This window comes from Acomys russatus, chromosome 22 (assembly GCF_903995435.1).
Source record: "Acomys russatus chromosome 22, mAcoRus1.1, whole genome shotgun sequence".
NCBI lineage: Eukaryota > Metazoa > Chordata > Mammalia > Rodentia > Muridae > Acomys > Acomys russatus.
This window is the reverse complement of record NC_067158.1, coordinates 1,594,935-1,609,472: the sequence shown is the minus strand read 5'-3', so window position 1 is coordinate 1,609,472 and position 14,538 is coordinate 1,594,935. Positions and strand designations below refer to the sequence as shown.

The 14,538-nt window shown below is 36.2% G+C and overlaps 1 protein-coding gene across 2 annotated transcripts in view; it reads left to right on the top strand.

Moving 5' to 3' along the window:
• Positions 1-14,538, top strand: part of Ppp4r3b (protein phosphatase 4 regulatory subunit 3B) — a 50,419-nt gene that overhangs the window by 21,944 nt on the left and 13,937 nt on the right. For both annotated transcript variants that reach the window (XM_051165137.1, XM_051165135.1), the window contains exons 5-10: positions 3,369-3,446; positions 4,771-4,887; positions 5,702-5,818; positions 11,127-11,258; positions 12,682-12,784; positions 14,474-14,515. In XM_051165137.1, the coding sequence (XP_051021094.1) occupies positions 3,369-3,446; positions 4,771-4,887; positions 5,702-5,818; positions 11,127-11,258; positions 12,682-12,784; positions 14,474-14,515 (589 nt within the window). The remainder of the gene's footprint in view (positions 1-3,368; positions 3,447-4,770; positions 4,888-5,701; positions 5,819-11,126; positions 11,259-12,681; positions 12,785-14,473; positions 14,516-14,538) is intronic.

The following is a 14,538-nucleotide window of genomic DNA, read 5'->3' as shown; positions in this document are numbered from 1 at the left end:
ATTGATTTCTATTAGTTTAGTTGTATCTGTGTACACACATGCGTATGAATACTGAAAGCTCTTCTTTAAAGGCCAGTTCCAAGGCTTCCAGAAGAAATGTTTAGCTAGATAATAGATGTTTCCAGATACCATTCTAGCTATGTAGCTTGCATAACCAAACTTTTTAAAAATAAGTTTTAATATGTTACATAGTTAAATAAGGTAAGTGAAATTGTACACATTGTATCTCATTGAATCAAAATGAGATAAAACTAGTAGCCTGTTAGGTTAGTTACTGAAAAGTAGTTTAAATAAGTCCTGTAAACTTATTTAAGTACTGGGACTAAAGATGTGTGCCACCTTGCCTAGCTTCAGGTGCCTTTTAAGAACTGCCATGTCCTTGCGTACAGGAAGTGCTTTAGACCCATTTCGTTATGATTTGGTCCTGTCCAGATTGTGACTGTTTCTGCTCCCATTCAGCTCTTATGTTTGAATTTAAGAATATATAGGAATAGCCTCATTGTTAGGATTTTATTGATTTTTGTAATTCTGTGTATATGTGTGTCTGCATATGGGTTTGTGCACATGAGTATAGCGTTCATAAAGGTCAGAATAGGGTGTAAGCCCCCCTGGAAGCTGGAGTTGTCGGTAGTTGTTAGTTGCCTGAGTTAGGTGGGTCCTAAACTCCTGTCCTCTGTAATTGCAGTGCACATTCTTACCCACTGAGCCCTCTCACCAGTCCCACAAGTAATTTTTTAAAGGCCATTTACTCAAGATACCTGGGTCCTAAATCCATGTCTCCCACTCACTAGCTTCATCCTATCTCCTGAAATTCAAAATTGAACTTGGAGGTCTCAAAGTAGAGTTGTTAAGAGCCTGGTCACATGTGCATGTTTCTAAAAAGAAACATGCATGTTTTGCCTGGTTTTACATTACTGTGAAGAAAAGAGTTTGATTTATACTTGTGTTTTGTTATTTTTGTTTGTGGCGCTACGGATTAATCTCAGGACTAGAAAAACACATCCACAGTATTGGTTTAGAACCTCTTCCCCACAGGTTTTGTTATCTAGAAAAGTAGCCACATACACTGTGGCAGTTATGTCTCATTAAACAAAAATCTTCTAAGCCTGGTGCGGTGGTGCACACCTGTGATCCCAGCACTCAGGGAGGCAGGGTCAGGTGGGTCTCTGAGTTCAAGGCCAGCCTGGTCTACAAAGTGAGTCCAGGTGAGCCAAGGCTACACAGAGAAACCTTGTCTTAAAAAACAAAACAAACAAAAAAGGCTTTTTAAGATTTACAGAAAAATGTAAATTATCTAAAGTGATTATTTTAACAAGTTAAGAAACGATTTAGTAAAAAGCATCCCAACTATAAGCTTTTAAATTGCCAGTTATTTGCTTCCTAATATATACCCTGGAACATAATGCTTTGTAGCTTAAAGAAATCAGAAAAATAGTGCTATAAATTGGAAAAATGTACTGGGAATCAGGAAGCATTCTCCTAATAAACATACTTGAGATTGCTTTCATGAATCGTTTTTGCAGTTTTGAGTGTTACCTGAGTCGTGTTCAAAGAATTTAGGGAGAAAATTGCATTTATCAAGATACTGGAACTTTCTCCTTTGAAATATTCTGAAAAGCTAGGAAATCCTTAAGAGGATAGAAAGAAAATTTAATCTGGGAGATATGTGGGGAAAAAATGATAAGAAATGTGAGCAGAACTGGAAGTGGTGGTGCATGCCTGTAATCCCAGCACTCAGGAGGCAGAGGCTGGTGAGCTCTCTGAGTTTAAAGCCTGCCTGGTCTACAAAGTGAGTCTAGGACAGCCAAGGCTACACAGAGAAACCCTGCGTCAGAAAAACAAAAGAAATGTGAATGGGGGAAATACATACTGACAGATAGTACAATTATATTTTTAGAGCAAGCCACTTGGAAGTATGGAAATTACATTTTATAGAGGTGGGTTTTGAAATATACTTTTTCTCTAAATGTATATAGATACTGCTTTTTAAAAAAAGTCAGTGAACTACATAAAGAAGCCCCATTCTAAGTCAGACAACCAGATCTTGAACTCAGAGATTTACCTTCCTCTGCCTCCCTAGTGCTGGGATTAAAGGTGTGCGCCACCACCACCTGGCTATTTTATTTTTTTATACTTTGTCTTTGAGTACTTTGCATTGACACTTTTTGTGGTCCTTTCTAACTAGTGGCTTTCAGTCATGTATGTGTTCAGATATGTTCCTATTTCAGAAGGAGTTTGAGATCCTTAGTTAATAAATGATCAATATTTTTAAAGGATAGAGACTTGAAATATATCTTTTATATCTAATGATTTGATTTTACTATCAGTCAGATATTACTATTACAAGTATTTTAGAACACTTTAATTTAAATTAATAGAAATTACATTTCACAGAGAAGGGTTTTGAAAATAAAATGAAAGCTTAGAAGTACCATAATTTCAATAGCTTTTTTTTAGCAAATAACTAAAATGGATTTCAATACTGTAAAATTTTACTTGGCAATTTTTTTATTGTAGAACACATAGGTAAGCTGAAGATTACTTGCCTCACTAAGCCAAGGACAATTACAATGTAACTATCCCTCTTACATTTCAGACATACAAATTTATATAAAAAATTCATCAAAATTAAATCTATAATGAAAATAAGAAGGGTTATAAGAATATATGCATACTTGGTCTGGGGCCGTAGCTCAGCAGTAGATTACTTGCATGGCACGCACCAGGCCTTGCATCTGTTTCTTAGCTCTGTATATTCTTTTAATGAGCAGTTGAGGAGATTAATACCTGTCATTTAGTAGCTCCCAGTCATTAGGATGCACTCACCATAGTCATTTGTCGATTTATCCTTGGCCATAGATTAAAGCACTCTGTAAGTTTCCACATGTTAAAGACTTCCTGCTTGTCGCCATAATCCAGCCACCTTCACTGCTGCACTTGTGCCCCATCTTGTTCTTTTTCTCCTCCCCCACCCCCCCCCCCCCCGGTGCTGTACAGACTGACAGTGAGATCCTTGGATTTATTTGAATTATGTTAAATTAAGAGTAAATAAAAACTGAGTTAGAAAAGCTATCAGAAAAATGAATTTGCCGTTATACCTTTAGAGCTCCTGTTCATTTGGCCTAGTCCTGTGTAGTGAGATTTCTAGTTAAGTATGTGTTGATAAATAACTGAAGTGGCATTTCTAGGTTTCAGAAAACTATAAATAGATCCTCAAACTGTAGGTTTCATAATCAAAATGTTTTTAAATTTTGAAAAATGCTTTTATATTTTGGTCTCTTTTTGCTATACTTTGTGTAAGGCATATGCGTAATATATGTAACTATACTTTTGTTAACATTTTATGGCAATTATTTTTTCTCATGCAGGAAGATGAGAAGTTTTTGTCGGAAGTTTTTGCACAATTAACAGATGAGGCCACAGATGATGATAAACGGCGTGAGTTGGTAAGTTATTCAAAGTTTCTAGAACTTGTTTTCACGTGTTTCAGAAAACTCTTTAAGATATGTATGCCATTGTTCCTTCCCAGAGAAATTTGAATAACTTATAACATGACAGAATTACAGATTATTTTTATAGTGATAGGTATTTATATAATGGAGATTCAGAAGCAAATCAACAAAAGAGATGGTAGGAAAAAATACTTTTGAAACAAATGAATGGTAAATCATCTGATTCCTTAAAAATGTTTAGACTTTTAAATATATTTATAAAGACGTTTTAGGGACCTGAAGTTGGTTTTGCTTTTGGCTTGAGAGGTAACTATATTTTAGAGGTGAAAGTAACAATTACTGTTTAGCAGATACTGCCTTCTTTGAAATATAATCAAATTTGAGGATTCAACAAAATATTAGAAGATATTAAATTTAGTGTCTGCCAGCAACTTTACTGGGGAGGCAGAGGCAGACAGATCTCTTTGAGTTCACGGCCAGCCTAGTCTACAAAGTGAGTTCCAGGATACCATGACTACACTGAGAAACCCTATCTCGAAAAACCAAAAACAAACAGAATTTTTAAAAAATTTTAAGAAGTGATGGGATAACAGTTGAGATATAATCTGAATAAATTAATAAAAAATGTTTAATTAGCTTTGGTAGTTATTTAATGGACTACTAAGTTTTCCAGTTGTTAAATTAGTATTTTGAAGTAAAGAATCATCTGTCTTTGTTAATGCTTAAATTTTGGGGGGTTCTGCGTTTTTATTTGTTTATTTGTTTTGTTTTTGTTTTGTTTTGCTTTTTTACAGTTCCCTTGGTAGCCCAGACAGTTTTTTGCAGAATGGTTTTTATGCAAATGCTTTACATGATATTTTTATATTATGTTTAGAGAGGATCAATGTTTTAGAAATAAAGCTGTTTTCTTTTATGTGATGCTAAAGTTTTGTTGTGTGCATATATTTTATACACACACATATTACACTTTTTTATATTTTACAATTAGAGGAGAGGTGCATACATGCATGAGTGGAAGTCAGAGAACAAATTATGGGAGTTGGCCTCTTTCTATCATGTGGGTTCCAGGAATTGACAGCAAGTGACTTTATCCTCTTAGCCGTCTGGTCTACCATGGGCTTTGGTTTTTTGGGGGATGGGGGAATTTGAGGCAGGGCTTTTCTGTATAACAAAATACACATAAATAAGTAAAAGCAGAGAAACCCTGCCTTTAAAAGAAAAAAAAAAAATCCCTCAGAAGGATAAAATCCATACTCTGATAGCTAATCTTATAGTGTACCTGATTTTATTTTCATGTTTATTACCTTTTCACTTACAGGTTAATTTCTTCAAAGAATTTTGTGCATTTTCTCAGACATTACAACCTCAGAACAGGGATGCTTTTTTCAAAACCTTGGCAAAATTGGGAATTCTTCCAGCTCTTGAAATTGTAATGGTAATTACGGTTTCTTCTTGGGCTTTTGAAGTTGTGAATTTGTCATAAATTCATATTTTGGGTGATAAAATATTTTCCTAGTGCTGACTTGTCATTTAGTCATTCATCTGATACTGAGTCACCACAAGAATGATTTCAGTTACAAGACTTGTACTATCAGTGTTTGGATTTGTTTTCCAAAGACTGTTGTCTTTCCTTTGAGTCATAGGATTGGGTAAGTTGCCTTCCCTTTGCAATCCAGTTAGTAGAGTAAGGACCTTCTGAACCGGAGAACCTAAGCTTCCTTCCGTATGAGAATCAAGTTACAGTTCTCAGATTTCAGTTACATGAATTTGATTCATAGATAGTCATATAAAAATTTTAAATAATTTTAAGTATTCATTTTAAAATAAGTGACATATGAAATGTATTTTTGTTTCTTCATGTGTATGTGTATTTATGTGAATATAGGCCACATGTGTGCCTATGCCAGTGGACTACAGGTGTGTACCACTACATTCAGTTCTCTACTGACTCATGTATAAACTCCGAATATTTCATTTAGTTGGTAGAAAATATTAAAATTAGTACTGAGCTGCTCCCAAATGATAACATTTATAGATAAAGAAGGGAAGAAAAGGATATACTGATTCAGTTTGGTATATTAGTCCAAAAATTGGGAGGTAATAAATCCATATAGGGAAAGAAGGGGGATTGCAAATTGACATTCAGTGTTAATCTAAAAATCTGAGAGTCGTTCGTGGGTTTGGGAGAGAAGAGGGGAATGCAAGAGTAACCTTTGTTATCAGTCTCTAACCTACCTTCCTTTTGTCAGGGCATGGATGACTTGCAAGTCAGATCAGCTGCTACAGATATATTTTCTTATCTGGTAGAGTTTAGTCCGTCTATGGTCCGAGAATTTGTGATGCAGGAAGCGCAGCAGAGTGATGATGTAAGTAGTGATGCTGCAGCTGTGTGTGTTAGCCATGGAGCAGTGCTTACGGTTGGAAAGGCGGCATGGCCACAAGCTTAAATTTAAGGATGGAGGACTAATGAGAGACAGCGTAAGCCCTTAAGGATATACAGACCAAGTAATTATTTTGTATAACTAAGAATTTGTTTTTATTTACTCATTTCCTATTTTTAAATAGAAATGAAAGTTGAATAATAAAAAATTTTCTGACTATAAAAATATTTTAAAATTTCCTTAAATTTTCCCTTATACTGACAAAATGAACATTTACTTAAGTTATAGATCTGCCTACCTCTGCTTCCAAAGTGCTGGGATTAAAGGCATGTGCACCGTTGACCAGCTAGCTGCATTACAATTTTATGTATTTTCTCTTAATGTCTGTTTATATTTTTATTTTCTAAGTTGATGCCAGTGTTTCTAGGTTTATGTTATTTGTTTTGTTTTTTATTTTTCTCCATTTGTTTTAAGGTTTGTATATGTATGTCAAGTAGTTACCAGTGGAGGAACAAAAGTCATTGGATCCTTTGAATCTAGAATTACAAGCAATTGTCAACCACCCAGGCTTGGTGCTGGAAACCAAATTTGGGCCCTCTGCTTTTGTTTTAAGACACTGAGCATGTGCACCAGCCTGACTGTGAAGTTACAGCCCTCCCTGCCTCAGGTTCTCAAGTGCTGTGATGCAGACATGTGTCACCATCACTGTTTCCATTTTTACAAAAGTTTGGAGTGGTGCTATAGTTTAGACAATAAAGAAGTAATATTTTGGTCATGATGTATCACACCTCACCCCTTCTTGGGGCCGAGACAAAAGGGTTGCTATAAACTCAAGTCCAGCCTAGGCTTTCTTACATATTCTATAGATTAAGACCCTGTCTGAACCATCAACCCCCAAAAAACCTTTTATATAAATATATTACTATGGAGGGTGGGTTTTGTGTTGGTTTAGGGGTATTTGTTTGCTTGGTTTTTAGATTAATTTTCATTTATGTGTAGGTAAGTGTTGTGTGTATGCAAGTACTCAAGGAGGCCAGAAGAGGGTGTCTAATTCCCTGGAGCTGGAGTTATAGGCAATTTTGAACTGCCTGAAATGGGTGCTGGGAACTGAACTGTGATCATTTGGAAGAGCAGGGCCTTCATTGAACTGCTGAGAGCTGTTTCTCCAGACTCCTAGACACCAAATGATGCTAAATTCTAGCTTCTTAATATGTCACTGCAATATTGTTGTATTCTATCTTTAATGCTTATGTTTAAAAGACATTCATCTTAAATGACCATAAATTTCAACTCATAGCATGATAATCATGAATAATAACTTAAAATTCTTAACTCTTAAAATTTTGATTTGTTTTCATTAGCATTATTTTCTTGTTTATATTTAATTCATACATGGAGAAATAGTTAACAGTTTTTCAGTAGGAAAACTAAGTGTTTTCCTTGCTCCTTTCTTTGAGACTTGGGTCTTGTATTGCTTAAGTAGGCCTTAAGTTTATGTGCTCAAGCAAGTCCTCCTACCTCAGTGTTGTCCACTTTCTTTCTTCCCGTAAGATGAGGTCCTAAGTATTCCAGTTTGGCCTCAGTGTCATTATATAGCTGAGGTGACCTCAAGCTTCTCCTCTACTTCCCAAGTGCTGGCATGGGCTACCATCCCAGTTTATGCAGCACAAGGGATCAGATCCCTAGTTTCAGGCATGCCTAGGCAAGTGCTCATGGATTAAAGATATCCCAGCCTCTTCCTAAGCTTCATAATTTTAAGCTGAGCATGATGATGCACACTTCACACACCTGGAGGTGAAGCAGAATCAGGAGTTCATACCAACCTCAGCCATATAGTGGATTTGAGGCCAGTCTTTAAAAAATAAAATAAAACACACCCAGCTTTATAATTTGAAATTCAATTCAGTCTTTCAAGATAGAGAAAATATTAAAAAGTTTATTGTTGATTTTTCAAGATTAAAGTTTCTACATACTGGATTCTATATAAGACCAGTAATGACCTTTAAAAGGAAAGAGGACCCTTGAGCATCTTCACTTACGTGGCCTACTACTTTTTTGTAGCATAACCTGACTTGTTCTACCACTTTGAATATAGCATTTGTGCTACTTCTGGGACAGGAAAGAAGAAAAAGGAAAATAATTTGCCTGTACTTTGATTGGGTGGTTGACATTTTGTTGTTCCAAGAGCGTGCTTACTTCAAACTCCTGATATAGAGCTTACTATCCTCAGACTTGTGGGGCGACTTTCCTGCCTCTACCTGCCTTGCATTGGAGATTATAGGTGTTTGATACTCACTTTTCCTTCTATTATTACAGATCAGTTTTAGCAACATGAATTGCATAGTATTTACTGCAGCTGTTTCTATCCAAGCTAGAAAGATCAGTTGAGCAACAATTGCTGAAGTTGCTATACTGAAGAAATGAGGTATTCCTACCTGAAGTTAGTTAGCTGTGAGGATGCAGACCCCTTTAATAACAACTATTTACATAGCATTTACATCTGCTAGGAGTTATGAGCAGCCTAGAGATTATTTAAAGTATATGGAGGAGCCAAGCATGGCAGCACATATACAGCACAGCACATCACAGCACCCCAGAGTCTGGAGCAGGAAGCTTGTCTCAAGATTGAGGCCAGCCTGAACTGTGTACCAAGTTCCAGGTTAGCTTGGGCTGTTAAAGTGATAGCCTGCCTCTAAAAAGTGAACCAACATATGAGACAGATACTATATACCTTTTTATGTTATTTTAACCATCCCAAGATGTTAGTGTCTGCAGGGACCAAATAGCAACTCTATTTTAGGTGGATTTGGTAGTACATTTCATTAGACTAACTTTAATTCGTGAGCTGGGTGCTGCTGTTTTAAAAGAAAATCCCAAATCCCTTCCTACTCAGCTCATGTCCCAATGGAAAAGGCCCAAAAGGCTCACTAGCTCAGCTGACAGCCCAGGAGGAAAAGGCCAAAAAACCTCAGGCCAAAGGCTTGTAAACTCAAATATCTAAAAGCCTAATAAGCCAAAGCCACAGAGCTGAAGCGCTAAAGAGCTAAAGCCCAAGAATTTCTACTGCTTCTACAAGCTGTCTTAAACACTTAACTCCAAGTCCCTCCTACTCTATAATCCTGCCTTTTGACCTAGGGTTAACTTTATTACATCCTGAGTACAGAAAGCTCTTGAATTAAAAGTGTATGTTAGGGTTCAGCTGTACCAAACAAAAAAACAGGCTTTTACAGTTCAGTCTCAGGGATCACAATAGGATTAAATGTCCTGCAATAGGGTGCCTGTAGGATAGCAGTACACCATAACCTCCAGATCTGTGGTTCCCTCCAGTATGTTGGGAACTGGATTTTACTGAGCTTATAGATCCAGTTCACTTATTATGAGTGTTAGCATGTATCCTACCGCGCACCTCACATCTCTTCCTAGGAGCTTTTCTTTCATGATACCTGTTGTCTAACCAGTTGGTTTTTTTGTTTGTTTGTTTTTGTTTTTTCGTGTTTTGCTTATTTCTGGCAGACTGATAAATTTTGCTCTGAAACAGAAACCTGATTTGATACTAATTTTTGAAGCAAATTGTATTCTACTTCACTGGGTCTTACTTGGGGTTGGGCTGTTTGTGAATTCATGTTTCTTTATTGCCTTCTTCCATAAATATTTCCCATTAGATTGAGACCAGAATTTTTTTTTTTTTCCTCTAACCCATCTGCACGCCTTTAATCCCAGCATTCTGGAGGCAGAGGCAGGTGGAGCTCAGTGAGTTCAAGGCTAGCTTCATCTACATAGTGATTTCCAGGCCAGCCAAGGCTATATAGTGAATCCCCAATCTCAAAAAACAAAACAAAGCCTGCCATGTATTTAAAGAGAGAGAGTGTGTGTTTCAGATGTGGAAGTGTATCCAAGTCCTAACTAACTACTTAGAGGATTGCTGAAGCTCAGAGTTCAAGACCAGCCTGGGCAGCTTAGCAGATCCCATCATTGAATGTTTTCCTAGCATTGGTGGATTACCCATTTATTTATATCATTATTGCTTGAGTATGCTGTGCGTATATCACCTAGGTTTGTATAACTGTCTTAGTCACTTTTCTACTTCTGTAACAAAGCACCATGACCAAGGCAGCATGGCAGTGGGGTGTGGCAGTAGGCAGGCAGGGATGGCACTAGAGCAGTTGCTGGTAGCTTACATCACATCGCAAGCATGAGGCAGAGAGTGCTAATTGGGAATGACATGGGCTTTTGAAGCCTCCAAGTTCATCCCCAGTGATACAACTTTTCCAATAGACACACCTCCTAAGCCTTCCCAAACAGTTCCATAAACTGGGGAACCAAATATTCAAATCCAGGAGCTTGTGAGGCCATTTTCATTCAAACACATAGTAACCACACAATGTCCATACAACAATAAAGAGCCTAATAATAGATTTTGCTTAGAATATACCATTGATGATAGAACATTTTTCCTTTGGTGTGACAGTCATTTTTTGTTCTTCATTGATGCTTATGATTTATATTTTAGGGGGGGAAATTGAAGGCAGAAAAGGTGATGCATGGTCAGTAAAGTGCTTGCCATGCACGCATGAGTAATAAAACCTGTGTCAAAAACACTTAACTTCAATAATCCCAGAGCTCGATAAGTGGAAACAGCAACAGGTATCTGTGAATCAGAGAGACCCTGTCTCAAAAGTTAATGTGCATGCTAGGTATGGTAGCACATACCTTTAATTCCAGAACTCTGGATGCAGAGGGGAGTGGATCTGTGTGAGTTCAAAACCAGCCTGTCTACATATCAAGTTCCAGGACAGCCAAGGGCTCCATAGAAAGACCCTATCTCAGAAAAACAACCAAAAAAGAAAGAGAAAAAAAAAAAAAAAAGTAGAGGAAGATACTGGACATTACCCTTAGGCTTTCATACACACATAACACTGCACGCACACAGATACGTACACTAAGAATACAAGCTTATGCAACACTAAGCCTCGTACTAAGTCACTTTATGACACTGTTCTCAGATCTCATGAATTACTGCTTGTCATTTTTCTAGAAAAGTTTTCTGTTTAAAGACTGAAATGATTGGTTTCAGGGTCACCTGTTCTGTGATCATATGTGGTTGATCAACCTCTTGATTTACACCTAAAGCTAAAGCCTAGCATAGGATGGTAACAGTAAACAGTCCTCCACCCCTCTTTGTGTGTTTAGTACTTTCAAAAAACAGTAATAAATATCTTTAAATAAGCTACTCTGTGCTTTGTTCTTTTGTGAGCACTATGTGTTGGTCTTATAGAAACATACTTTCTTTCAGGATATCCTTCTTATTAATGTGGTGATTGAGCAGATGATCTGTGATACGGACCCTGAGCTCGGAGGTGCAGTGCAGTTAATGGGACTTCTTCGTACGCTAATTGATCCAGAGAACATGTTGGCTACAACTAATGTAAGAACTCACACTGAGACTAAGAACATTTTGGTAATCAGTCTCAACTGGTAAACATGAAGTACTTTGTTAAGTATTTGTATTTAAAAAGCAATGGTATTTTTATAACAATTAATTTTTAGAAAATACAACATTATTATCTGTCCAATTCCTATTTTGTTGTTAGCATTTCCTTTATTTATTGGGGATATAGGGTAGGCATGGAGGCCCAGGGATAATTTGCAGGCATTTACTCTGTACTTATATGGGGCCCAGAGAATGAACTCAGGCTTGATAATGCTCAGCAGCAAGTGCTTTTACTGCTGACCCACCTCACTGGCCCAGGAATAGTACTGTATTTTTTAGAACCATGAGGCACGCTTTTTCCTCAAAAAGTGGGGTGTGGGAGTTAGGGTGCACCTTATGGTCCAGTTGTTGTTTTTACTGTTATTCTTGTTTTGCTGCTCTAAAAACTGGGTGCATCTTATGGTCAGGTGCGTCTTATAGACCAAAAAATATGGTAATTAGATTGGGAATTTAGATTTTGTTCCTTGGCATCTGTGTGCTAACTTGTTTTGCTTTGTTTTGTTTTTTTATGTTGTGCATAGCACTGTGAACATACTAATGTTGTCACAGTAAAAAGCAAGAAAATTGATGTAAGCTAAAGATTGTTAATTACATAAATCATGAAAGGTTCAAGGAAGATTTCAGAATATTAATAGTTATTTCAATATAAAAGACCACTTCTCCTTAAAAATTTCCTCATAATTGAGAATATATACATTATTTTTAAATTGATATAAATTAGTTAGCCCAGTGATTTAATAAACAGTGAATAGAAATTAGAAACTGTTTTATAATTTACAACTTTAGTCTGTAAGGAACTGATCTGAATTTCATATTTTCATTCAGTAGCTTGATAAGTTGCTTCAGTATTTTTTCAGATTTGGATAAGCAGTGAAATGTAGGGCAACAGTGCCTCTTACACACACACATGCACACGCGCGCGCACACACACACAGACACAGACACAAAACCTGAGTGAAAAGAAAATTTTAAAATTATCATCCTCACGACTTTCGCACCCAATACACTGCTATTAGTTGTGATCACCATGTTGTTCATTGGGTTAGTATAGTCTTCATTACACTTCACATCACAGTGTCTTTGGGGAAAGTTCTGAATTTCCTTGGAAAAACTTTCTTTTTTTTTTTTTTTCACTTTGATTTCTATTTAGTATCTATCAAATTTTAATTATTGAGTTTGATTCCTTTGGGATTCATGTTGAAATATGTATCTAAGTCCGTTTCCTTGACTCTAGGTAGTTTGGGATTTGTTCACATTACCTTAAAAGTACTGCTGTTAAAAATGACCTTCACTGCTAATTCTTGAAGATGTCTATAAATGCAAAGGTGATAAAGTATTCTTTTAAATATTTTTTCAGAAAACTGAAAAAAGTGAGTTTTTAAATTTCTTTTACAACCATTGTATGCATGTCCTCACCGCTCCACTTTTGACCAATACGTCAGAAGACAAATGTGAGGAAGGTAAGCTCTCTTGTTTATTTGCTTATGATAGCCAGGAAGAATTACTTGGTGCTTTATATGACAGAAAAGATTTAAAGTGCATTATGAAGTCCTGATTGTCCTTCTTTCTGGGTGTCTTGGGTAAGAACTATGTGGGACAAGGATTTTTTTCTTAGCATGTATTTTTTTGTTGTTTCTCCATATTTGTTGCTTAGTTAATGCTCATAACTTACTAATGCTGTTCTCTAGTTTTTGAATTAAAGTGGAATGGAGACAAAGGTAATTTTGAGGTAATCTGAATACAGAACTGTTTAGGCATTTGTAGCTGTCTAGATCCAATTTGGCATCAGTTTTTGGTTTATTAGACTAAATAATGAAAAGGACGTAGTGGCCAGATGTGGCAACTGGCCAATGATTTCAGTACTGAGAGGTGGAGGTAGGAGGATCAGGATTCAGAGCCAGTCTTGGCTACCTAGTGAGTTCAAGGGCAGCCTGGGCTGTGGGTCCCTGCCTTAAAGGAGGCAGGGCAGTCAGTTTATGAAATAACCTTATTTAATAACTAACTAATTGCTTTCTGATTATATACCCTAAGGAGTATTTCATGATAGGTTCAAGACTGATACTATATTACTTATAATGTAGGAGCTTAATTATCAAAAATGCAAAGTTAAGTAAATTTTAAAAAGCATATCCCAGAAAATTTTTATTGCAGTAAGTTAAAATAATGCATTTTAACACTTCCACCATAAGCAGGATATAGCTAATTTTATTAATAGATACTCATGTATTACCTTTATCAAAACTATCTTAACATACTTTTGTTTTCTGATTTAAAAAACAAAAAACAAAAAAACTGCAGAGTTGGGATTTTCTATGGCCCCCTTCACCTTCTCAGTCCCACTATACCATGGTCTGCAGTCTTGAGGATATGCCCCAGACTTTTGTCTCATCTATTAATGTATCATTTTTCAGCTTCAAATTTGATTTACATTTACTTCTATTCTAGGCATTACCCTATTTTCGAGATCTGTTTATAGTGATATCTAGGTTCTTAGGTACTTTAAATCTTGCATCATGTCTATGAGTGTTAACATTCTTCTTCCTGTGTACACTTGTTTCAAGCTTTCTCCAAGCTTGCTCCTGTATACATTTTTGCATTCCCTGTGCAAATGAGCTTACATGTGCTCTATGAAACATATTTGTAGCATAAATACATTGCTGATGTATGTGTTGCTCTGAAGTTTTGAACTTCTACTATTTTGTGTTTTTTTAATATGTGTTGCAGAAACATATCCTAATTGTTAATTGTTGAATAAAGGAAAGCAAAATAATGTGTCTGTCTTAACTGTTTTTAATCTTACTTTTTTGTCAGAGTACTTTCACTGTTGTTATTATTTTTCCTAGTATTTGTGAGACAGGGTCTTAGTATGTAGGTCTGGCTGTCACTGTGTAGACCAGGCTGGCCTCAAATCCTGCCCAAAGGCTGGGATTTAAGATGTGCGCACCCACGCCTGGCTCGCTGTTATTATATTTTAATGATCTACCTCAGTACTAATTCTGTAAAAGATATATAATATTTGACCAAAGAAAACAACTCAGTAGTTATTATGAAATTAAGAAGAAATTATGATTGAGATGTGTGTGTATTGTAAAACATTAGGTAAATGTAAGATATTGTTAACTGAAGTGGTTGATTTCTTTTTTTTTAAGATAATATGCTTGGATCTAACAAAACCAACACAATTTGCCCTGGTAAGTATAAATTTATAATTTAT